Source organism: Pelophylax lessonae (genome assembly GCF_965119305.1).
Source record: "Pelophylax lessonae genome assembly, chromosome: 4".
Lineage (NCBI taxonomy): Eukaryota > Metazoa > Chordata > Amphibia > Anura > Ranidae > Pelophylax > Pelophylax lessonae.
Genome location: NC_138771.1, coordinates 103851227 through 103877103, shown reverse-complemented (window position 1 = coordinate 103877103; position 25877 = coordinate 103851227). Strand labels below are relative to the sequence as shown.

Genomic DNA, 25877 nt, shown 5'->3' with positions numbered 1-25877 from the left:
CACCAAAGAGGGACCTGAGAAGAGGAGGATCCAGGCTGCTTTGTGCAAATCCAACTGCACAGAGGGAGGTAAGTAGAACATGTTTGTTATTTAAAAAAAAAAAAAAAACAAGACTTTACAATTACTTTAGGCCCCTTTCACACGGGCTTTCCGATCAGGTCCACCTGTCACTTTTTCAAGTGGACCTGATCAGATGTTTCATGCATCCCTATGGAGCATGGCACCCGCTGCTATCCGATCCGATCCTGTCCGTGAAGGGGGACTCCGTTTATCTCAGCGGGGGATCGATCCGCCGATCCCCCGCTGAGCAGGCAGATGGCAGCTCTGTCTCCACTCTGTGTGCGGAGACAGAGCTGTCAGATCCCCGCTGTTCTCTATGGGGGAATCGGATGGGAACGGACCGCCTGTCTGTTCTTATCCGATCCCATCTGATCCGATCCGCTGGACGGATGGAAAATAGGGTTTCCATCCGTCCAGATTTGACGGACCGGCCCCTTTCACACTAGCGGACCGTTCAGATCTGTCTGTCAGTTTTCCAGGCGGATCTGAACGGATGCCCCATGCATCTCTATGGGGCAGCGGATGTCAGCAGAGACATGTCTACTGACATCCGATCCGTCAAATCCGGACGGATGGAAACCCTATTTTCCATCCGTCCAGCGGATCGGATCGGATCGGATGAGAATGAATAGGCGGTCCGTTCTCATCTGATTCCCCCATAGAGAAGGGAGGGACCTGACAGCTCCATCTCTTCACACAGCGCGGAGACAGAGCTGCCATCCGCCTGCTCAGCGAGGGGATCGGCGGATCGATCCCCCGCTGAGAAAAACGGAGTCCGCCGACGGACTCCCATGTGTGAAAGGGGCCTAAGTGTGGAAAATCATTTGGAATGGTGAGAAGTGTCCACACACCTGCAAGTACTTAACCATGCAGATTACAGCCTGTAATCATGGTGTCTAAGCCTGGTTCACACTGGTGTGACATGCGCTCCGACTTTGAGAGCACATGTTGCATGACAAGTCGCCTCCCATTCATTGCAATGGAACTGTTCTAATAGGAGCGATTTAGGTCGCTCCAACTTAGAAAAAGGTTCCTGCACTACTTCTGTAAATCTCATGCGATGTCTATGCTTTGCGAATTCAGCCATACAGATTGTATGGCTGAATTTGCATCGCATTTGGCACAAAGTTGCACAGGACCCTTTTTTTTGGTCCGCACCAGAATCGAATCGCATGGGTGTTCCCACCTATGCAATCCTATTCATGTCCAAACTGACAGTTCGCACTGCGATATCTGGGGGTGTCGTTAACTTTGCATTGACACCCCCAGCGATTCACATATGGCAGTGTGATCTGCCTGCGAGTTGAGTGCGATGCGGGAACCCGCAGTGGATTTGCAGGGTTCCCACATCGCATATGTGTGAACTGGCCCTTAAAGTTGTGCAAAAGTTGTGTAGCAGCAGTGTGAACAGGGACATAAGCATAGAGGGGGTATTGACACTTTTTTCTTTGCATTTTTATTTTACAAAACGTTAATAAAGAAGCAGAGTTGGTCACATTATATGAGCAATGGTGTACATTGCAAAACTGGAGTTCTCTATGACAATACCATCTTTCACATTACAATCTTGCAACATGTTGAGGTTGATTTACTAAAGCCAAATAAGCTGTACACTTTGCAAGAGAATTTCTTCCAGAGCTTAGCGAATGAGATAAAGATCTGCTCACTTCCATCATCCAATCATCTGGCAGCAAAAAAAAGCAGTTGTTTTTTTTATTTTTTTTTTGTTTTGTTTTGTTTGTTTTATTTCCCTTGCATGTGATTGAGTATGCTTTGCAAAATGAAATTTCACCATATTCACAAAGCTCCGGGTAAAAATCCCTTTTGACACAAATAGCCTATTTGCCTTTAGGGATCAACCACCCTATCATAATCAACCCTATTGTACAGTAAGAGCCCATTCAGACAGGGGTGACACGACTTGCTGGGGCGACCTGTGAAGTCACGGTGCACAGCGTGCACAGCGACCTCGGATCGACTTGCACGGACTTCATATAATTGAAGTCAATGCAAGTCGCCTCCAGGTCGCCCCAAAGTAGTACAGGACCCTTTTTCTAAGTCGGAGCGACTTGTGTCGCTCCTATTAGAACGGGTCCTGTGCTAATCAATGGCAGGCGACCGACCGCGACTTGTCAGGCGACCAAGTTGCCTGACAAGTCGCACTAGTGTGAATGGACCCTTAATCAACCCTATTGCCTCCCTAAAATCTATCACCCACCTGCACTCATAACAAAAGAAATAAGAGTTTAGGACCTGAAGGTATACCATGGTGCCGATCAATATGTATTACTGGTGTTTATCAAGCTTTAGGCTACATGTACAAGGGACGTTTTAAAAAGTCCCTTGAACGCTGGAATTGAAAGGAAGTTTTAAACGTCCGTTGTGTCACGCTTGCATGCTGCGTTTGGAGGTGTTTAGCGGGCGTTTGCGCTCAGAACCGTTTCTAGAGGTCAAAAAATCATCTCCTTTAAAATGGAAAAACGTGAGCGCTAAACGCGGGTGATCGCGTTTTTGCGTTTGAAACGCCGGTAAACACGTGTTCTGAACATCCTGAAGGCAAATAATTACTTTCCAAAAAACGACACTGCACTCAACTGCCTGTAAATGACTGTAAACGACCCTGTGTACATGGACAGATAAGATAACATAGAGGTGGGTTCAGGGGCTTCTGAAAAAAACGCCCAACTGCTAGAAAACTTCCGTTTACAAGTTGCAGTGTACATGGACCCTAAGAAAGAAGAAACAATAATTACATATTGAATGTACATCTTTTGTGTGGCATCATTTCACTTTATTTAGTTGTCATTAATTTCTCCCTGGTAAATTATGTATGGTGTATTGTTTGAATGTATAATGCACAATTAGAAGGTAACATACCAGAATGCTCTGTGACTCCATTGGTAACTTGAATAAATGTTTTTTTCACTCTTTTCCATTTATGGGCACCAGTATCAAAGAAAAATACAATACAAAGATATTCTCCACTTTGAGAGGTTGTAATATTTTCAATGTCCAGATAATGAAGAGAATGTGTACGGTTGTATCTTTCATAAATTCCCTCAGAAGGACAACACAGATTATTATTTGAAATGTTGAATGCATCTAAAGCCTTTATTACTTCCACTGAAGATAAGCACTTAGAGGTTCCATTATATGTAGCTATCCAGAGCAAAGCATATGAATCAGGTAGGTTAACATGACACTGAAGGGTGACCTTTTCATCTTTCATATAAGTTTTATTATCTTTATTTTCATTGGTACCTGTAAGCAAAAAAGTGTCAGAGTGTCAAATTTATTTTTACAATCTACTCATTACAATATTTATACTTTTCAGTTCTTATAAGGCTAGATTCACACTGGTGCATGGGAAAACACCACATGTGATTCGCACAGGAATCGCACCACATTACTGCACACATTACATGATAAGTCTGTGAGGTGCAATTTGAGGTATACATTTTGTATGGCTGAAATTGCATCGCATCCACACCAAAATGGTACAGGACCCTTCTTTTCTCCCGCACCTGAACTGCATCACACTGCGTTTTGCCATCTGTTTTGGGGTGTTGTTAAGATAACTCTGACACCCGCAGCAGATTGCATGGATGCCATGTGACTGCTTAGAGTGCGATGTGGGGAAACGCAGTGAATCTTGAGCATTTCCTGCATTGCATTAGTGTGAACCGAGATTCAAGGTTATAGGTAGAGTCTAATGGTCTGGGCTCCCTTTGGCTGTTCTTTACTTTAACACTTACCTGCCCCTCCCCACCAGTGTATACTTACCTTTTCTTGGCTCCCTTGCTGCTCTGTTCAGTGTAAGTTGCTGATGTCACAGAGCCGGTCCAGGCTCGGGCAAGATCGTGACAATGGAGTCGGGATCTGCCCACATGCCTGGACCACCACATGGCTCAGCCTTCCAGAGAGCCTGAGCTGGCTGCTCCGCCCCCTCCACAGTCCAGCGCGGGGGGGGGGGGCGAGTAGAGAGCTGTGATTGACAGTGAGAACCGAGCGTTCGGCGGTGTTTGATCGCTCAGTTCTCAGTGTTAGCCGGTGGGGGATAGATGCAGCATTGGACGGATGCTGCATCCACCCAGGTAAGTATGATTCTAAAAAAAAAAAGTAAATCCCATCCTCAGGGCTTTTTTTTTAGCTGGAACTTGGGGGAACTCAGTTCCACCACCTCTGGCTCAGGCCCTCTGCTCCCTGCTCACCACTATCACTTGTACACACAGAAGTCCGGCTTCAGAAGTGATAGCTTGTCTCCCAACGGCTCCCACAGATCTAATCTCCTGAGCAGCTCCTGCTGAGTGCAGGATGGGGACCAGGGAGATGCCCAGGGTGCAGTGCAGATGCCCCCACTGAATGATCTCCCTGCAAGAGAGGCACAGTGTGCAGTGAGCCTTTAAGACCCTCCCACTGTTAGAGAAATTTGACCATACCCATTATTTGATACAGTTTGGAGGCATGTTTGGGGGGGGAGGGGGTCGAAGTTCCTGTACCTATTTCCTGAGATAAAAAAGCCCTGCACATACTTCTCTTTTAATTCTTGCACATGTGTGACTAGTGACCCATAAGCAAGAAGAGACTGATTATTTACAGTCAGTGCTGTATTTTGGCCTAGGCTGACAAGGCCCAGGCCTAGGGCGGCACTTTGCAGGGGGCGTCAAAAAAGCCACCCTCCACCATAGACACTATTGGCCACTAGTTGCTAGAGCTACCCCTTTCATCCCCCTCTTCCTCTCTCACCTACCCTCTCTCTCTCTCTTTCTCTCTCTCACCCCCCCCCCTCTTTCTCTTTCTCTCACCCCTCTCTCTCAGCCCCCCTTTCTCTCCCTCACATCCTCTCTCTCTCTGTCTCTAAGTTCCTCTCTCACCCCCCCCCCCTCACCCCCCTCTCTCTCTCATCCTCCCTCTCGCTCTCGTCCCCCACACACCCCCTCCCCCCCCCATGAGATCTCAGGGGGTTCATGCTTGGACTTGTAGTCCTTCCATTTTGGAGGGACTCACATCCATTAAAAAGGAAGGAGTGAGGCACATTTACATAGGAGGGGGAGGGGGGGCGCCTAATTTTAGTCTTGCCTAGGGCAGCACAAAACTTAAATACACCACTGTTTACAGTAAAGAATTTGTCTCTGCTTGCTTATGGAGGCTGATATTGCTGACTTTATTCTGAGATTGTTAGCTGTTAGGCTAACCCTCCGGCTTTAATACTTATTTTCAGACACTGATCTGCAACAAGTCTACGTATTAAGAAAGTCAGAGTAAAGTTAGCGATTTTAGTGCTGAATTCGTGACTTAAAGTATTACAACAAAAGGGTCAACATGACAGCCAGGCAATAGCATTTTCAGAAGAAGGTTGGAATGATATCCTACATATTTCTTTCATGACAGGTTTACTCCAACTGATTTTTTGAACAGCTACATAAAGTGTTATCTCACGTATGATCTCCTGGCCTGGCTATTTATTTTGTAGATTTTAGTAATCTAGTAATACATAGCATGCATAACAATTATTTTTTCATATCATTTTTTTAAAGGTTCATCATCAAAAAAGACTAATCCTACATACAATTCTGGCTAACCAGTAATATGATACATACCATTTGCTGGGGGGATTATAATTGTTTTGTGAGAATTAGAAAATTCCTTAGAATTCACAAAGCTTTGATTTGTCTCTGTTGTACAGGTAAATATTCCACCACTGCCTGGAACTGTATATTTCATCCCAGATGCCACGGAGGTAAATACATCTAATCCATACTCCACACTTCCATATGTATACCAGGTAATCTCCCCTCCTTGCTCTTTATTTCCACATTCAATTTCAATCTTCTCATTGCCTCCAATTCTAACATCTGGCTGATCTGTAAAATAGAATAAATAGGACTGCAATGAATGATTCTGTTGCGATCAGAATTTATATGGAAATATAAAGAAGTTGGCAGGCGGGGGGGGGGGGGGGGGGTGGATTAGCAGTTCTGTAACATGTTTGGCGTGGTGTTCTCTTTTTTTGTTAGCAGGCATGTGAGGGGTTTGGTATTTTTTATTTATTGAGGGGGGTTAGCAGGTCCGTGGTGTGTTAGTTTTGTGGGTTTTCTTTTTAGGGAGGGGGGTTAGTAGGTCTGTGGTGTGTTCTTTGGTGGGTTTTGTTTTTTTTTTGGGGGGGGGGAGTGGGGTTAGTAGGTCTGTGGTGTTTGGTATTTTTTTTTTCTTTTTTGTTAGCGGGTCTGGGGTCTGTTTGGTGTTTTTTTTTTTTTTTTGAAGGGAGGGTTAGCAGGTCTGTGGTGTGTTTATTTGGTCTTTTTTTTTGGGGGGGGGGTGGTTAGTAGGTCTGCCACTTGCCAACCCATAGTAGTATCTTTACTGCAGCAGGCTGGCTTGTACAGGTACAGTTGGAGATTTCTTCCAGGTCCGCACACACACCCGGAAGCCTGAGATGTCATTGGCTACAGGATCGGTTTGTCTGATTTTGCATGGGACCTTGCTGATCGCCTGCAGCCAATGACAGATCAGCCTGTGCCTATATTTGTTAACACAAACAGTTAATCTAGCCATTCCTTTTGTTCCTGGACCATTTAGGTCCAGGAATAGAAAAAAAACACCACACAATAAGTTGAAGCAGCAGATTTTTAACCCTTTGATCACCCCTGTCACCTAGCCAGTGCCATTAGTACAGTGTCAGTGTACAGTATTTTTCACTGATCACAGTATTAGCATCACTGGTGACATCAGATAGCATCAGAGTCAGTTAGCATCCCTCCCAGCCAAGGTCAGCTAGCATTAGATTACCTGCACACTATCGCACTCATGCTTTAGGTTGCTAAACACGGCCATTTCTAGTATAGTGTCTGTATGGATCAATATATTGATCACAAACAGAAATATACTAGCGTCCCACTTAGTATAGTGTCAACAAGAATGCATTGTTAGCAAGATCAACCCCATTCACTACTAGCACATGCGTTTAGTGCCTCCACACCATGTGACACAGCGAGTCCCAGAAGTGCAGTCCAAGCTGGTGAGGTGGCTAGCACTAGTATACCTCGTTTCCACTGAGTGGTACGGTACGGTTCGGTTCAGTACGGTACGGTTCGGAACGGTACACATTGCGTTTCCACTGCCAATAGTACCCTTTCACCCCCAACGAAAGGGTACCAAAAAGTGGTACGGTACGGTTCGGAATTAGGGTACCATTCATAATGGAAACGGCATAAATAGCGTACCGTCCCGAACCGAACCGTACCAGAAAGCTCAGTGGAAACGAGCCAGTAGTGTCCCATAGAGCCCATATTGTCCTTCCAGTGGTGCTGGCAAATCCTGATTGGCCACCCACAGTTTCAGCAGCACCTGTACTTCCCCCATTGACTGCCCAACCTGGAATTCAGGTGGAAACAGCAAATTTAACAACTACCCTTCATTGTTTTGGCTGTTTTTTACATAATAATTGTATCAATTGATCTGGACCAAACCAATATTAGGGCTTTTTTGGACTTAACCCTTAACATGGGCATTACAAAAATAAATGAATTGCGGTCATATTGGTCCACAGACCAAATTCATCATATGCCCATGTTCTCTGCTGCCATGGCCAGGAAATATTATGAGACTATAATGTGTTTCATGCATTTTAGTGATAACACACTCGGTCATCCTTGGGGTGACCCTCCGCTCTACAAATTTTTTTTTTTTTTTTTAAATCTTTTTATTGGTATAAAACAGAGAAAACCAACAACACAATACAAAAAACAACAGTGGTGCATACAGTCAATCACATGGCCTAGACAAAATAGACATTGCGCTGTCACTCACATCACTAACACAGAAAGGTACAGCGTTCACAGCTAGCATAATGGAAGACAAAAGAGGGAAGAAACACACCCTCTCGTGGAAGCAGCAAAACCCAGGAAAGTGGGGTGGCAGGCCCGAGGATCCCCGCTCACTCCGTGCACGCCAGCAGGGCGGCCGAGGATCCCTCCAGCCACCCCTGCCAGACGCGGTCATGTTTTTTTGGGCAGCCCCTGTGTGCATATGTGTCCCGGGATAGGGGAATAACTCCATCCACCAGATCTCTCCATTGCTGGATCGTGGGGGGAGCCTGCCTACGCCAGTGCAAGGCAATATTTTTCTGGGCATAGAATAGTAGGAGGCCCAGGAGGGTGCGCTCCGCTACCCTGGGCACCAAGTCATCCAGCAGTCCCAGGAGGCCAAGCCGGGGGGAGGGGTCCAGGTCCATCTGCAAAAGTGCAGACGACACCGAAAAAACACGGGACCAATAGGCTGAAAGTTTTGGACAGGTCCAAAAAATGTGGAAAAAATCCCCTGGAACACCCCCACAGCGCCAGCACTACGGGGACTGTGTAGGATAGACTCGATGCATGCGATGCGGGGTGAGGTAAGCCCTGTGCACAATTTTAAATTGGACCAGACGGTCACGCATGGAGACCAGAATCTTGAATGGGGAGTCCCAAATATGCAACCAGTCCACCGAGTCCAAGTCCGGGACATCCCGGGCCCAGCGAGAGTGGAGGCCCAGGAGCTCCGGAGAAGAGACTCGGAGGAGATGGCGGTGCAGCACAGAGACCGCCCGAGTGGAGCAGTCATACCGTAGGACACGCTTCAGATCCGGCTGCACCAGCTGAGAACTCTCAGGGGGAAACTGAGCCCTGAAGGCGTGGGACAACTGCAGATAATGGAAGAAGTGCGAGGGAGGGATATTGCGGTCCGTAACAAGACACGTGAAGGACGGGAGGGTTAGGTCAGGCATGAGGTCCGAGACCTTTTTTATATTATACTTGGTCAATCGCACCGGGTCAGGGAGACTGTACAGGTGGGGGAGGGAGGGGTTCTTCCACAGAGGGGCGCTCGGGGAGGGCGCGGTGCTCGGATAAGACTCCAAAAGAAGCCCCTGGCGCCACGCCCGAAGCGTCGTGCGCATGGAGGTAGTCAACAAGAGAAGGGACAACGCCTCCGTTGAACCCAGCACCGCGGCCTCCACCACCACTGCGGAATTAGAAGCCTCTGGAGCTAACCACCAGACAGCTGTGACCAGCTGAGAGGCCAATAAATATTTGTGACAATCGGGGAAAGCCAGCCCCCCCTGGGAGAGGGGGCGCATTAGGGTGGCAAATTTGTATCTGGGGGGGCGGGGGCCCCATAAGAAACTGGAAAACATCTTATTTAGTGCAGTGAAAAAAGACTTAGGGATCCATTGCGGAGAGTGACAAAACAAGTATGTCAATTTAGGAAGGAGTTTAATTTTTATCAAATTGATCTTGCCTAGCAGGGAAAGAGGGAGGTTCTCCCACGCCCTCAGCTTGGCCCTAAGTGCAGCCACAGCCGGATCCAGGTTCAGGGAGACAAAATCGGCAGGGTTCTGCGAGACCCGGACCCCAAGATACATGAAGCTATCTACCCATTGGAGAGAAACATCCGGCATACACCCACTCCTAGCCCCGGGGTCGATTGCCAGTAGTAGGGATTTGGACCAGTTAACCCTGAGTCCCGTCACATCGGAGAAGGCATTCAGGATTCTGAGGGCACCTCCGAGAGACGGTCCAGCGTCATTAAGAAACAAGAGGAGGTCGTCAGCGTACAGAGCTACCCTCTCCTCCAGCCACGCCACCCGCAGTCCCTTGATATGTGGGGAGACCCGAAGGGCCTCCGCCACGGGCTCCATGGTTATGGCAAAAAGGGCCGGGGAGAGAGGGCAGCCCTGCCGCGTACCCCGAGACAACTGAAATACGGAGGACAGCCTTCCCCCGAGGCGAATAGCGGCCCCGGGGGAGGCATAAATGGTCTGCAGCCAGCGAATGAACAGAAGCGGGAAACCCATTCTCCGGAGTACCTCCCACAGGAAAAGCCACTCCACTGAGTCAAACGCCTTCTCAATGTCGAGAGAGGCGATGACTCGGGAGCCAGAGTTGGTGTGATTGGCCTGTAAATTCGTAAAAAGCCTGCGGAGGTTAATGTCTGTGGATCTGTGAGCCATGAAACCGGTCTGGTCCTGGTCGACGACAGAGGGGAGCAGGGGTTGAAGCCTAGCCGCCAGTATCTTCGTGAGGATTTTTAGGTCGTTGTTAAGTAAAGCAATCGGCCGATAGGAGGCGCACAATTTTGGGTCTTTAGGAGACTTGTGTATCAGGATTATGTGGGCCTGCGCCATGGAGGGGGGGAGAGCCCCCTCCGCCAGACAATCATTGAACAGAGCGGCTAGCAGCGGGGCCAGCAGATCCAGATGGGCCCGATAAAATTCGATCAGAAGCCCATCCGGGCCCGGGGCCTTCCCCCTAGGAATAGAGCGGATCACCACTTTCACTTCCTCCTCCGTGATCGGCTGGACCAGACCGGACCGTTCATGATCAGACAACCATCCCAGAGCAATCGGATCCAGAAGAGGGTATAGGTCCTCCGGCAGGAGGCCCGGTGGGAGGGTAGTAGTGTACAAATGGGAATAAAAATCTCTGAATTCTGACAGAATCGCCTCGGGAGAGGAGACGACCTCCCCTGCCGAGGAGATGAGCTCGGGCACTAGTGTCAAGGGAGCGTCCCGCTGAGAGAGTTGAGCTAACAGGCGACCATTCCGGTCCCCCTGCTCAAAACAACATTGCCGTGAGCGATACAGGGACAGCCTGGTGAGCTCCGAGAGGTGAAGTTGGAGGTCCCGACGGGACGCCTGGAGTCCCTCAAAGTTCACTGCCGAGGGGTCCTGCCCATAACGGACAGAAGCCACCTCCGCCGCTGTCTCCAGCACCACCATGTCAGCGGCCAGCTGGCTGCGCACTGCCTTGATGGAAGAAATATAATGAACCCCTAGTGAATGCCTTGAACACATCCCACACCACAGCAGGGGAGGACGTGCCAGCATTAATGTCCCAATATTCCCGCAACACCGGAGGGGCCTGTCGCGAGACATCCGGCTGGTCTATCCAGTGTGCGCCTAAGCGCCACATGGAGCCATCGCGTGTCAACCCAGATCGCAATGTGACCAGCAAGGGACTATGATCAGACAGACCACTCGGGAGATATGCCACCCCCTCCACCTCCGACAGGACAGACGGACTGGCAAAGGCAAGGTTGATCCTGGAGGAGGTCTTGTGCGTAGCGGAGAAGCAGGAGTATTCCCTCCGCTCAGGATGTTTCCAGCGCCAGGCCTCCCGGACTCCAGCCGCCTCCGCCCAATCAATTAGGTCGCGGGAGAACACCTTGGGCGGAACCGGTCTGTCCAGGTCGGGGGAGAGGATGGCATTGAAGTCTCCAACAATTAACAATTTGGCTGGGGCATAGAGGGAAACCTTTTCCAATACAGAGTAAAGAACTTCGGCCTTAAAAGGCGGGGGCACATAAACCCCCACCACAATGTAACGTTGTCTCCATAAGGTGAGCACCAGCATGACAGAGGCTGTCCATACAGACCCCATGGGCAGGTTTATCTCATGGGGCAGGGACTTACGTACCAGTACCGATACCCCCCTGGCATAGGAGGAATAGGACGCATGGAATGCCCGCTGGACCCAGGGTTTCTTGAGGGCCTGCAGCTTGCCACCCACCAGATGTGTCTCTTGCAGCACAAGGATAGAGGGATTGTGGGACTTAACATACTGAAATAGTTGCGCCCGGTTAAATTTGCTATTCAGACCAGGGACGTTCCACGAAAGGATTGAGAAGTTAGAGGGTTTAAGTGACGCCATATCTAGATACAATAGGCATGAGAGGGCTAACCAGCCCGCAAGCTAGCAGACACATCTGGTGAGTAACAGCGCAACAGAAAGCAATGCACCAAACATCAAAACGCACAACCAAAAAACAAAAAAAGGAGGAATAAAAATATACAGTATAGCATACAGCATTTTTCCCAGAGCCGAAGTGGCTCACCCTATCGTGCCCCGGACCCCCCATAAAACACAGGGGAGGCGGGGGGACGATCTCGACCCAAAAACAAAACAGAAAAAAAATTTCACAGGCCACTAACGGTGCAGCCTGCCGAGCAGTCTCATCAAGGGGGGGAGAAAACAAAAAGGGAAGAGTCCCAGTCTCACTTCTGAGCCGGGAAATCACAGTCCAAACAGTACAGAGAAAAAAACAGCGGGCAAAATGATATCAGCAGCACTAGGAGGGGGATAGCTCCAGTGAATAGGGACATCCATCCAGGTGTGAAGGTAGCAGGGGGGGGAGAGCATCAGGACGGGAAGATGGGGACAAAAGACGGGGGAAGACAGACAGACTGTCCTGGAGAGGCAAAGTCAGCAATGGAGTGGCACAGGCAAAAAAGGGAAAGACAGAGGGAGGAGGGGAGCACAAGAGAGGCACTCGGCTGCAGGGGGATAGGTAGATTCAATACTGCGACAGTTCAGGAGGTTCACAGGCAGCCGAGTGATCTTCCAGGTCAACGAATATCTAGCCAGGCAGCAGCCACCTCAGGGGTATCAAAAAACCGAGCACGGTCTCCATCTATGACTCGCAGGCGACTGGGATAGAGGAGGCTGTACTTCAGGCCCTTGTCTCGCAGCCTTTTCCTGATGTCGGTGAACTGGCGCCGTTTGCCCTGAACCTCTGGCGAGTAGTCAGGGAAGAACATCAGCTTGGCGTTCTCGTAGCAGACCTCCTGTTTGGCCCTGGCCGCAGCAAGGATCTGGTCCCGGTGTCTGTAATTGAGAAGGCGGAGGAGGAAAGGCCTAGGAGGGGCACCCGGCACCGGGGGGGTCGGGGGGACCCGGTGCGCCCGCTCCACCACGAACGTTGGCGGCATGGCGGGAAGGCCCAGCAGTGAAGGCAGGAACGTTTCAGCAAATTCCGCCGGTTTAGAACCCTCCGCCCACTCCGGCAGGCCCAAGATGCGGACGTTGTTGCGACGGAGGCGGTTCTCCGTGTCCACAGCTTTGTCTTGTAGCACCTTGACCTGGATCTGAAGGGCGCGGAGTTCCGTAGAGTCGGCCCGAGTGGAGTCCTCCAGCTGAGATATCCTCTCCTCTGCCTCCGTCACGCGGGAGCGGAACTTATCTAGGTCATGGCGTATTAGGCTAATGTCCGTAGCAAGGTAGTCCATTTTCGCCGTAAGGGTGTCCTTGCAAGCCTTTATTGCCTCCAGGATGTCAGCCGGGGAAGGATCCGAGGGGTCGCCAGGGTCCCGAGCAGGCTGAGTGCCAGCAGACATCTTCGCCGGAGGAGACCTCGTGTCCAAGATGGCCGCCGCGGGACCCGAAGGCCGAGAGGAGCCTTGGGATGATTTGGCAGACCGCAGCTTCCCCGGCGAAAACGGAGGAATCCGCGACGTGCCGCCCTTCCTCCTGGTCCCCAGGGTGAGTTTTTAGGGGTGCAAATGCAAGGGATGGATGCCGATGGAATAGATAGGATGAAGTCAGGAGCGGAGCTAGAGCCCTGTGAGTCCGTGCAGTCTCACATCCCGGCCACGCCCCCAGCTCTACAAAATTTAGCTCCTCATGAGCTACCTTTGAGTTATTCGCAGATATGTATACTGAAAACATAAGAAAGAGGTCAATGCTAAAAAAAAGAAAAAAAGAAATAGGCAGCTTGCAGTAGGTAAATATACAAACCCAATTCCAAAAAAGTTGGGACACTGTAAAAATTGTGAGTGAAAAAGGAATGGACTAATTTACAAATCTCATAAACTTCTATTTTATTCACAATATAATATAGATAACATATCAAATGTTGAAAGTGAGACATTTTGAAATGTCATGCCAAATTTTGGCTCATTTTGAATTTCATGAGAGCTACACATTCCAAAAAAGTTGGGACAGGTAGCAATAAGAGGCCGGAAAAGTTAAATGTACATATAAGGAAAAGCTGGAGGACCAATTTGCAACTTATTAGGATCACCAATTCCCCCAATGCTGTGGCAAAAAATAGTGGAGCAATATCAGAAAGGAGTTTCTCAGAGAAAAATTGCAAAGAGTTTGAAGTTATCATCATCTACAGTGCATAATATCATCCAAAGATTCAAAGAATCTGGAACAATCTCTGTGCGTAAGGGTCAAGGCCGGAAAACCATACTGAATGCCCGTGATCTTCGGGCCCTTAGACGACACTGCATCACATACAGGAATGCTACTGTAATGAAAATCACAACATGGGCTCAGCAATACTTCCAGAAAACATTGTCGGTGAACACAATCCACTGTGCCATTCGCCGGTGCCGGCTAAAACTCTACAGGCCAAAAAAGAAGCCATATCTAAGCATGATCCAGAAGCGCAGGCGTTTTCTCTGGGCCAAGGCTTATTTAACGACTTGCCGTCTGCTCACTCGAGCTCTACTGCAGCAAAGTGGTTCGTTATCGTCTGGCGACGTAGACCTACGTCGCCAGACACTCCCCTTTCTCGGCAGCGCGCGCTGCCGGAGGCTCGCTCCCGCTGTATTCAGTCACAGCGGGAGTCGGGCCAGGGGAGGAGCAGCGGCAATCGCTGCTCTTCCCCGATCGTCGGGGAATAGAGTGTGGAGATCCGCCTGCTTGTGTAAACAAAGCGGGCGGATCTCCTAAGTGACAGGCAGGGTCAGATTGCAGGGTTCAGCATAGCTGAACATGCGATCTGTCCCTGTGTCACTCAGTGACCTCCCCCCATACACGTTAGTAAGCACCAGGCATACATTAACCCCTCCCTCTCCAATAAAATTAACCCCTTCCCTGCCAGTGTAATTTTTACAGTAACAGTGCATATATATAGCACTGATTACTGCAGTAATGTCACTGGTACCCCCAAAAGTGTCAAAAATGTCAGTCAAGGGTCCGATCTGTCCGCCGCAATGTCGCAGTCCCGCAAAAAAAATTGCAGATCGCCGCCATTACTCGTTAAAAAAAAAACGACAGAAATCTTTCCCTTAGTTAGTAAACGCAATAACTTTTGCGCAAACCAATCAAAATACGCTTATTGGGATTTTTTTTACCAAACGTAGGTAGCAGAAAACAAATTGGCAAAAAATTTAAGAAAATTTAGATTTTTACATTTTTGGGGGGGGGGAATTTCATATAAACAAATTTGAAAAATATTGTTATTTTTTCAAAATTGTCGCTCTTTTTTGTTTATAGCGCAAAAAGTAAAAATCACACAGGTGATCAAATACCACCAATCAAATACCACGCTCTGTTTGTGGGGAAAAAAAGGGCGTAAATTTCGTTTGGGTACGGCGTCGCACGACCGCGCAATTGTCAGTTAAAGTCGCACAGTGCCGAATCGCAAAAAGTGGCCCAGACGTAAGACAGCAAAATCCTTTTTAAAGTGGTTAAAATGGACTGTGGCAAAGTGGAAAACTGTTCTGTGGTCAGACAAATCAAAATTTGAAGTTCTTTTTGGAAAACTGGGACATCATGTCATCCGGACTAAAGAGGACAAGGACAACCCAAGTTGTTATCAGCGCTCAGTTCAGAAGCCTGCATCTCTGATGGTATGGGGTTGCATGAGTGCGTGTGGCATGGGCAGCTTACACATCTGGAAAGGCACCATCAATGCTGAAAGGTATATCCAAGTTCTAGAACAACATATGCTCCAATCCAGACGTCGTCTTTCAGGGAAGACCTTGCATTTTCCAACATGACAATGCCAGACCACATACTGCATCAATTACAACATCATGGCTGCGTAGAAGAGGGATCTGGGTACTGAAATTGCCACCCTGCAGTCCAGATCTTTCACCCATAGAAAACATTTGGTGCATCATAAAGAGGAAGATGCGACAAAGAAGACCTAAGAGTTGAGCAACTAGAAGCCTGTATTAGACAAAAATGGGACAACATTCCTATTCCTAAACTTGAGCAAATTGTCTCCTCAGTCCCCAGACGTTTGCAGACTGTTATAAAAAGAAGAGGGGATGCCACACAGTGGTAAACATGGCCTTGTCCCAACTTTTTTGAGATGTGTTGATGCCCTGAAATTTAAAATCAACTTATTTTTCCCTTTAAAATGATACATTTTCTCAGTTTAAACATTTGATATGTCATCTGTGTTGTATTCTGGATAGAATATTGAAATTTAAAAACTTCCACATCATTGCATTCTGTTTTTTATTCACAATTTGTACAGTGTCCCAACTTTTTTGGAATTGGGTTTGTACAGTACCCAAATAAACTGATAAGAAAAATAATCTCCCCTGATGTTAACCCCTTCCCAGCCAGTGTCATTCGTACTTTGACCATGCATATTTTTAACACCGATCGCTGTATTAGTGTCACTGGTCTCCAAAAAAGTGCCACTTAGGCTGCCCATACATGTTCAATGCACTTGTACAATTTTCCTTAAGATTTACTAAAAAACATTTAAGATAAGGTCAAAACTAAACAACTTTCAATTGTAGTCAATTAAGCAGTCCCTTGTACTACATAGTTTAGGGTAAATCTAAAGGAAAATTGTACAAGGGAATTGAACATGTATGGCCAGCCTTAGTGTCCGATGTGTCCGCCCCAATGTCACAGTCCCACTATTAGTCGCTTATCGCCACCATTATTAGTAAAAAAAAAAAAAAAAATATTCCATAAATATATCCCATCATTTGTAGACACCATAACTTTTGCACAAATCAATTAATATACAGAATCTCACAAAAGTGAGTACACCCCTCACATTTTTGTAAATATTCAATTTTACATTATCCTTGGGTCCCTCTAATTTTAAATTTATGTTTACTTTATTGCTGGTCGCACCTCATATAAAGTCCCAACCTTGCTTTTTGTTTTTTGCTTTCATGCAACAGGGATGGAGACTCTGTCGGTCAGGAGTCTCATATAAAGTCCCAATTTCCCTCTCCCCCATAATTGAACACTGAAGAACTGACTGTAATCAATACTGTATTTTGCAGTTGGAATTAACTTTTACCGCTGTAAACAAAGTATTGTTTATGGTAAACATCTGTATTGCTAATATGCAGACAGGATGTGATGAGTTTTACACAACTTTATATACAGAGAAAAAAAATGTTCTACTTCTTCCTAAATTAGCACATCAACTAGAGTGTTGTTCTAAGTGAAAATGTTTATTGTACTCCCTTTTCACTAGTTTGCATTTTCATATGAATAAGATGGCATTATTCTGAAAACAATTGACATGTATTTGTATCATGCTTTTTTTAGTAATTTCCTGGTAAACTGCATTTGATGCAGAGTGAATGGTTCTGAGTTGAGTAAGAGCCGGTTCACACTGGGGCGACTTGTCAGGTGACCTGGTCGCCTGACAAGTCGCCGTGGGTCGCCTGGCATAGATTAGCACAGGACCCGTTCTAATAGGAGCGACACAAGTCGCTCCGACTTAGAAAAAGGGTCCTGAGCTACTTTGGGGCGACCTGGAGCGACCTGCATTGACTTCAATGATATGAAGTCCGTGCATGCCGCTCCGAGGTCACGGTGCGAGCTGCACACCGTGACTTCACAGGTCGCCCGGCAAAGTCGGGTTGCGCCTATGTGAACCGGCTCTAAAAGAAAATTACTGTGAAACCCATGGGAGGAGATCCCAAGCATAGAAACCCCTTTTCATTACCTCACCATGGGCTTCCAGTCCTGAATGCCCTCACTTGCCTTTTTACTTATTGCACCATCTGTACAGCTTGTAGTACCACATTTGCTTTCCATATACAATATCTCATAAAAGTGAGTACACCCCTCACATTTTTGTAAATATTTTATTAGGGCCAAAATAACTAATCAATCAACAACTAATCGATTATGAAAATAGTTGTCAACTATTTTCATAATCGATTCATTTGTTAAGCCAATTAGTTAGCCTGTATACAGAATGCATTATTTGTTTACATATCAGAAGACACAGTGCAGCACACATACAGCTCAGTACACCATCCATAGATGTCAGTGAGGGCTTTAGAACTTGTGAATGTGTGGGTTTTGGGGTTGTTTCCTCCTTATGTCAATGGGTCCAATTACTGTATACAACTCCTAAGGCTACTGTAAGGGTTAATGGTCTGCAGTCCTCCCCTTTTAAGCTATATAGTGGCACTAGGCAGGGGTGTCCTCTATTCCCCCTGCTTTTTGCCATTGCTATTGAACCCCTGGCTTTTTTGTTAAAGGCTGCTTTGAACGTTACCAGTTTGGTTAGAGGAAATTTGGAGGAAAAGTTTTCACTCTATGCAGATGATGTGCTTTATTTTTATCTAATCTTCAGTCATCTCTGCCAGCAGTCATTCATTTATATAGCCAAGTTTGATAGATTTTCCAGGTTAGTTATCAACTGGGAGAAGTCTTCTTCCATTAGATCCTCTACCGGATGCTTTACCTTCTACTCTGGCGCATCTTAAAATAGTTTACTGAAATATCTCGGTGTGACCATGTCAGTTTGACATATGACATGACATATATATCGGATAATGTTCTCCTACTGCTAACAATATTTCAAATTCGAAGTAAGGTGTGGTGTAAACCCCCCTCCTTCCCATAATTGGTTGTATAAATTGAATAAAAATAGTATGGATACCGCAGCTATAATGTACAATGTTCATAATTCCCCAGTTTGGATTCCTTAGAAGAACTTTATTAAGGTTAAAAGAGTTGTAAGTCAGAAGGTTTTTTTTTTTTTATCTTAATGCATTCTACTGTATGCATTGAGATAAAAAGCCTTCTGGGTGAAGCATCCTCCCTAGCACCTGCTAATACTTACCTGAGCTCCATCTCTCTTCAGCAATGTCCACAAGTCCTTCGGCCGTTCAGCAATGTCCACAAGTCCCCCAGTCGCTCTCCCTTCTGATTGGCTGAAACATAGCCGTGGTGCCATTGGCTCCAGCGGCTGTCAATCAAAGTCACTCAGCCAATCAGGAGAAAGAGGGGAGCAGAGCCGAACAGCAGCTCCATGATTGAATGGACACAAGGAGCTGCAGGTCTGCTCGGGTGCCCCCATAGCAAGCTGCATGCTGTGGGGGCACTCGACAGGAGGGAGGGGCCAGGAGAGCCGAAGAGGGACCCAATAAGAGGAGGACCTGGGCTGCTCTGTGCAAAACTAACTGCACAGAGTAGGGAAGTATAACATGTTTGGTAAAAAAAAAAAGAGACTTTACAATTACTTTAATGGTATATTTAGAAGTCTAATTTGGCGGAACAAGGGTCCTCATATTAAATCAGAATTACTACAATATCCAAAAAATGTCAGGGGACTAGCGGTTTCTAACCCAAGAATTAATTTTTTTGCAACTCAACTGCAGCATCTGGTATGATGACAAAGACTCTGAGGCTATTGCTAGTGCTTCTTATCGTTTGACCCCTTGGATGTTTCAGGGACTTTCACCTCTGCATTCCCTGGAGGGGTTGTTTGGGTGCTCGGCATTGGTTAAAATGCTCACCTGTGTGCTGCTCTTTAAGGCATGGGATGTAGCTAAGTATTTTTACCCCTATATGGGACAATGATAGGCTCCCTGAGATATCCACCCTGCAGGGTTTTCAGAGGTGGGAGCGGGCAGGTATTCATACTCTCACACAATTATTTGAAAATGGCTTATTTAAATCCTTTGAGCAGTTGACAAGAAAATTCTCCTTGAACCCTAGGTGGTTTTTACCAATAATTGCAGCTCCATTATGCTTTGCATGTTCAGTTTCCCTCTTCTTAAGTTAGTTTTTCCTAGGCATCGATGTTGGACAGAGTGGTAAAAGCGACCTCCACGAAGGGTCTTATTTCAGTCACCTATTTGGCCCTTTTTGGGAACTTTTTACATAAATTCCCTTTGTCTTTTAGGGCAAAGTGGGAACAGGATATTGGGCCATTTTCGAACCATGCTTGGGAGGTGATTTCTTCAGGCCCTCCCCCTTGTCTCACTCTCTCCTTCACATCCACTAACCCAGCTTTTATTCTTCATAGGATGTACAGGACCTTGACATTTTTGTGTGCTTTTGGGTTAAGATCTGACCCAGCCTGTCCCAGATGTTGTAATTTGAGGTCTCTGATACACCTATTGTGGCGCTGCCCCAAGCTCCAGAGATATTGGGCGGAGGTTGTGGGCAGTGCCGGAACAAGGACATCTAGAGCCCAGGGTGAACATGCCAAACTGCGTCCCCCCCAAGATGTATGAGCATTATGCCCCCCCAAAAAACGAGAACCTATCTGCATGCTTACCCTCTAAGCATACATTTCCCTCCCCCTGCTAAAATCCACCCTCCCAGCTCAAATCTTCTCTCTCCCCAGATTCCCCCAGAACACATCCCCCCTCCCCAAAAAAAGTCACTCCTCCTGGCACAAATCCTCTACTCCTAAAATCCCCCCACCCCGAGTACACATTCTCTCCCCCAACTCCAAATAACCCCTCCCATTACAAATCCCCCCTCCTAGCAAAAATGCACAAATACCCCCCCCCCATTCATCCCTACTGGCACACCCCCCTAAAAAAAAGGCCCATCCTAGCACAAATCCCCTACCCCCCCCACCCCCTCTAGCACAAACATCCCAAATCCCCCCTTCTAGCACAAATCGTCCTACCCCATCTCCCCTCCCAACACAAATCCCCCTAAATCACAACTCCTAGCACACTTTCCCAAATGTCCCCTCCTAGAACAATTCTTACTCCCTGCTGCCCCCCAAATTCTCCACCCAACACAGATACCCTCCTCACCCAATCTCTTTGTGGTGCCCCTCCATCTCACATGATACCACAGTGCCCAGGGCAGCCGTCCCTCCTGCCCACCCCATGACCTGGCCCTGGTTGTGGGCATGCCTAATGGACATTTAGATGTTACCTGTTCATGCATCTTACATGCCTTTTTGGCTACGTTGATTATTCAGTTCTTAAGCCACCAGTATGGATCATTGTTATGCATGTGCTGTTCATGGCACGTAGGCAAATTGCCCTTAAGCTGGCTTTCCTACATCCTCCGACCCTCTTTGACTGGATACTTGATCTCAATAGGTGTATTTCCTATGAGAGACATACTTTTTTCTCAGGAACTCATCAAAGAGGTTTGATGCAATTTGGTCACCTTGGTTAAATCATATGAGCTTTGAATTGAGTTAGTTTTTAATCTCTTTTTTGCACTTGCTGCCATCTGAATCTCTAAAGGAAGTACACCCCTCACATTTTTGTAAAAATTTTATTATATCTTTTCATGTGACAACACTGACGAAATGACACTTTACTACAATGTAAAGTAGTGAGTGTACAGCTTGTATAACAGTGTACATCTGCTGTCCATTCAAAATAACTCAACAGCCATTAATGTCTAAACCGCTGGCAAGAAAAATGAGTACATCCCTAAGAGGAAATGTCCAAATTGGACCCTAAGTGTCAATGTTTTGTGTGGCCACTATTATTTTCCAGCTTTGCCTTAACCCTCCTGGGCATGGAGTTCACCAGAGCCTCACAGGTTGCCACTGGAGTCCTCTTCCACTCCTCCATGACGACAGCACGGAGCTGGTGGAACAGTGGCGTAGCGTGGGTTGTCAGCACCCGGGGCAAGGCAAGTAATTTGCGCCCCCTAACCCGCGGGATTTTAGCACTCGAGTCTCTTCCACTAGATTAGTTAAATAAACCCTTACCTCCTAAGCACATGTATTGTTTGTTATGAAAAAACTGATGTAATTAAAGTAAAATGCATCTAAATACAAGTTTGAATGACCAGCGTGCCCCCTTTCAATGCAGAGAGACCAGCGTGCCCCCTTTCAATGCAGAGAGACCAGCGTGCCCCCTTTCAATGCAGAATGACCAGCGTGCCCCCTTTCAATGCAGAGAAACCAGCGTGCCCCCTTTCAATGCAGAGAGACCTGTGTGCCCCCTTTCAATGCAGAATGACCAGCGGGCCCCCTTTCAATGCAGAGAGACCAGCGTGCCCCCATTCAATGCAGAGAGACCAGCGTGCCCCCTTTTAATGCAGAGTGACCAGTGTGCCCCCTTCCAATGCAGAATGACCAGCGTGCCCCCATTCAATGCAGAATGACCAGCGTGCCCCCATTCAATGCAGAGAGACCAGCGTGCCCCCATTCAATGTAGAGAGACCAGCGTGCCCCCATTCAATGCAGAGTGACCAGCGTGCCCCCATTCAATGCAGAGTGACCAGCATGCCCCCTTTCAATGCAGAATGACCAGCGTGCCCCCATTCAATGCAGAGAGGCCAGCGTGCCCCCTTTCAATGCAGAATGACCAGCGTGCCCCCTTTCAATGCAGAATGACCAGCGTACCCCCTTTCAATGCAGAGAGACCAGCGTGGCCCCTTTCAATGCAGAATGACCAGCAAGCCCCCATTCAATGCAGAATGACCAGTGTGCCCCCATTCAATGCAGAGAGACCAGCGTGCCCCCTTTTAATGCAGAGTGACCAGTGTGCCCCCTTCCAATGCAGAGAGACCTGTGTGCCCCCTTTCAATGCAGAATGACCAGCGGGCCCCCTTTCAATGCAGAGAGACCAGCGTGCCCCCATTCAATGCAGAGAGACCAGTGTGCCCCCTTTTAATGCAGAGTGACCAGTGTGCCCCCTTCCAATGCAGAATGACCAGCGTGCCCCCATTCAATGCAGAATGACCAGCGTGCCCCCATTCAATGCAGAGAGACCAGCGTGCCCCCATTCAATGTAGAGAGACCAGCGTGCCCCCATTCAATGCAGAGTGACCAGCGTGCCCCCATTCAATGCAGAGTGACCAGCGTGCCCCCTTTCAATGCAGAATGACCAGCGTGCCCCCATTCAATGCAGAGAGGCCAGCGTGCCCCCTTTCAATGCAGAATGACCAGCGTGCCCCCTTTCAATGCAGAATGACCAGCGTACCCCCTTTCAATGCAGAGAGACCAGCGTGGCCCCTTTCAATGCAGAATGACCAGCGTGGCCCCTTTCAATGCAGAATGACCAGCAAGCCCCCATTCAATGCAGAATGACCAGCGTGCCCCCATTCAATGCAGAGTGACCAGTGTGCCCCCTTCCAATGCAGAGAGACCTGTGTGCCCCCTTTCAATGCAGAATGACCAGCGGGCCCCCTTTCAATGCAGAGAGACCAGCGTGCCCCCATTCAATGCAGAGAGACCAGCGTGCCCCCTTTTAATGCAGAGTGACCAGTGTGCCCCCTTCCAATGCAGAATGACCAGCGTGCCCCCATTCAATGCAGAATGACCAGCGTGCCCCCATTCAATGCAGAGAGACCAGCGTGCCCCCATTCAATGTAAAGAGACCAGCGTGCCCCCATTCAATGCAGAGTGACCAGCGTGCCCCCATTCAATGCAGAGTGACCAGCGTGCCCCCTTTCAATGCAGAATGACCAGCGTGCCCCCATTCAATGCAGAGAGGCCAGCGTGCCCCCTTTCAATGCAGAATGACCAGCGTGCCCCCTTTCAATGCAGATTGACCAGCGTACCCCCTTTCAATGCAGAGAGACCAGCGTGGCCCCTTTCAATGCAGAATGACCAGCAAGCCCCCATTCAATGCAGAATGACCAGCGTGCCCCCTTTCAATGCAGAATGACCAGCATGCCCCTTTCAATGCAGAATGACCAGCATGCCCCCTTTCAATGCAGAGATACCAGCGTGCCCCCTTTCAATGCAGAATGACCAGCGTGCCCCCATTCAATGCAGAATGACCAGCGTGCCCCCTTTCAATGCAGAATGACCAGCATGCCCCCTTTCAATGCAGAATGACCAGCGTGCCCCCTTTCAATGCAGAGAGATCATCATGCCCCCTTTCAATGCAGACAGACCAGCATGCCCCCCTCAATGCGGAGAGACTTACCTGCAGCGGCAGCTTCTCCTCAGTTCCCCGCATCTCCTCGAGTCCTCCCGGCCAATGGCATGAGTTCACCTTTCTGCCTATCAGGAAGCGGGTCTCGGACACGCTTCCTGATTGGCCAGAAGGAGGATCCGTGTGACAATAGCGAATTTTCATTCGCTATTGTCACACAATGGGTGGGCTCGGGGCGAACTGCTCTGCGCCCTGGGTCCACCCTTTTTTGAAGCCTATTAGAGCCTCTGGCTCTAATCAGGTGATTAAAAAAAAAAACCACACTGTGACAGCGCCAGGCTGCTGACTCACTCGCTGCTAAACTGACTGAGCAGGGAGGAGAGGAAGCATAGGCGGGGCTTGGCTTGCAATGCCACCCCACCCTACACCAATGGACAGGTAAGGCACAGTCCAGCCCCGCCCCGACCCGCCATTTTCAGCCATAGGGCAGCCGCGCTGTACATCTCCCAGCCTAAAGATGGAGGCAGCCGCAGACAGTGTGTGAACTGTGTATGTCAGAGTCAGACAGACAGAGTGACACTGCGGATGCGCCCCCCCCCAGATGTTGCACCCGGTGCGGGCACCCCCCCCCCTGCACCCCCCACGCTACGCCACTGGGTGGATATTAGAGACCTTGCACTCCTCCACCTTCCGTTTGAGGATGCCCCCCACAGATGCTTAATAGGGTTTAGGTCTGGAGACATGCTTGGCCAGTTCATCACCTTTACCCTCACCTTCTTTAGCAAGGCAGTGGTCGTTTTGGAGGTGTGTTTGGAATCATAATCATGTTGGAATACTGCCCTGTGGCCCAGTTTCCGAAGGGAGGGGGTCATGCTCTGCTTCAGTATATCATAGTACATGTTGGCATTCATGGTTCCCTCAATGAACTGTAGCTCCCCAGTGCTGGCAGCACTTATGCCACTCCAGACCATGACACTCCCACCACAATGCTTGACTGTAGACAAGACACACTTGTCTTTGTACTCCTCACCTGGTTGCCATCACACACGCTTGACACCATCTTAACCAAATAAGTTTATCTTGGTCTCATCAGACCACAGGACATGGCTCCAGTAATCCATGTCCTTAGTATGCTTGTCTTGAGAAATAGACGCCTCACAGGTCCTCAACTGGCAGCTTCATTAAATGGTACCCGCAAAACGCCAGTCTCAACGTCCACAGTGAAGAGGCGACTCTGGGATGCTTGCCTTCTAGGCAGAGTGGCAAAGAAAAAGCCATATCTGAGACTGGCCAATAAAGGAAAATATTAAGATGGGCAAATGAACACAGACATTGGACAGAGGAAGATTGGAAAAAAGTGTTATGGACAGACTAATCTAAGTTTGAGGTGTTTGGATCACACAGAAGAACATTTGTGAGATGCAGAACAAGTGAACAGATGCTGGAGGAGTGCCTGACAACATCTAACAAGCATTGTGGAGGTAATGTGATGATCTGGGGATGCTTTGTTGCTGGTAAAGTGACAGATTTGTACAAGGTAAAACGGACTTTGAATAAAGACGGCTATCACTCCATTTTGCAACACTATGCCATACCCTGTGGACAGTGCTTGATTGGAGCCAATTTCCTCCTACATCAGGACAATGACCCAAAGCAAACCTTCAAACTATGCAAGAACTATTTAGGGAAGAAGCAGTCAGCTGGTATTTTGTCTGTAATGGAGTGGCCAGCACAGTCACCAGATCTCAACCCTATTGAGCTGTTGTGGGAGCAGCTTGACCATATGGTACATAAGAAGTGCCCATTAAGCCAATCCAACTTGTGGGAGGTCCTTCAGGAAGCGTGGGGTGAAATTTCTTCAGATTACCTCAACAAATTGACAGCTAGAATGCCAAAGGTATGCAAAGCTGTAATTGCTGCAAATGGAGATCTTTGATGAAAGCAAAGTTTGAAGGACAAAATTATTATTTCAAATAATAATCGTTATTTCTAACCTCGTCATTGTCTTGACTATATTTTCTATTCATCTTGTATCTCATTTGATGAAAAAAAGTGAGTTTTCATGGAAAACATGAAATTGTCTGGGGGGACCCCAAACTTCTGAATGTTAGTATATATATATTTATATATACAGTATATATATATATATATATATATATATATATATATATATACACACAGTAAAACCTTGGATTGCGAGCATAATTCATTCCGGAAACATGCTTGTAATCCA

At 47.8% G+C, this 25877-nt stretch overlaps 1 protein-coding gene across 1 annotated transcript in view; it reads right to left on the bottom strand.

Annotated features, from left to right (window-relative positions):
- LOC309552533 (uncharacterized protein) overlaps positions 1-25877 on the bottom strand; it is a gene marked incomplete at its 5' end in the record, with an annotated part of 63599 nt that overhangs the window by 30568 nt on the left and 7154 nt on the right. The window contains 2 exons of the mRNA XM_082253489.1: positions 2938-3321; positions 5661-5924. Coding sequence (XP_082109615.1) covers positions 2938-3321; positions 5661-5924 — 648 coding nt within the window. The remainder of the gene's footprint in view (positions 1-2937; positions 3322-5660; positions 5925-25877) is intronic.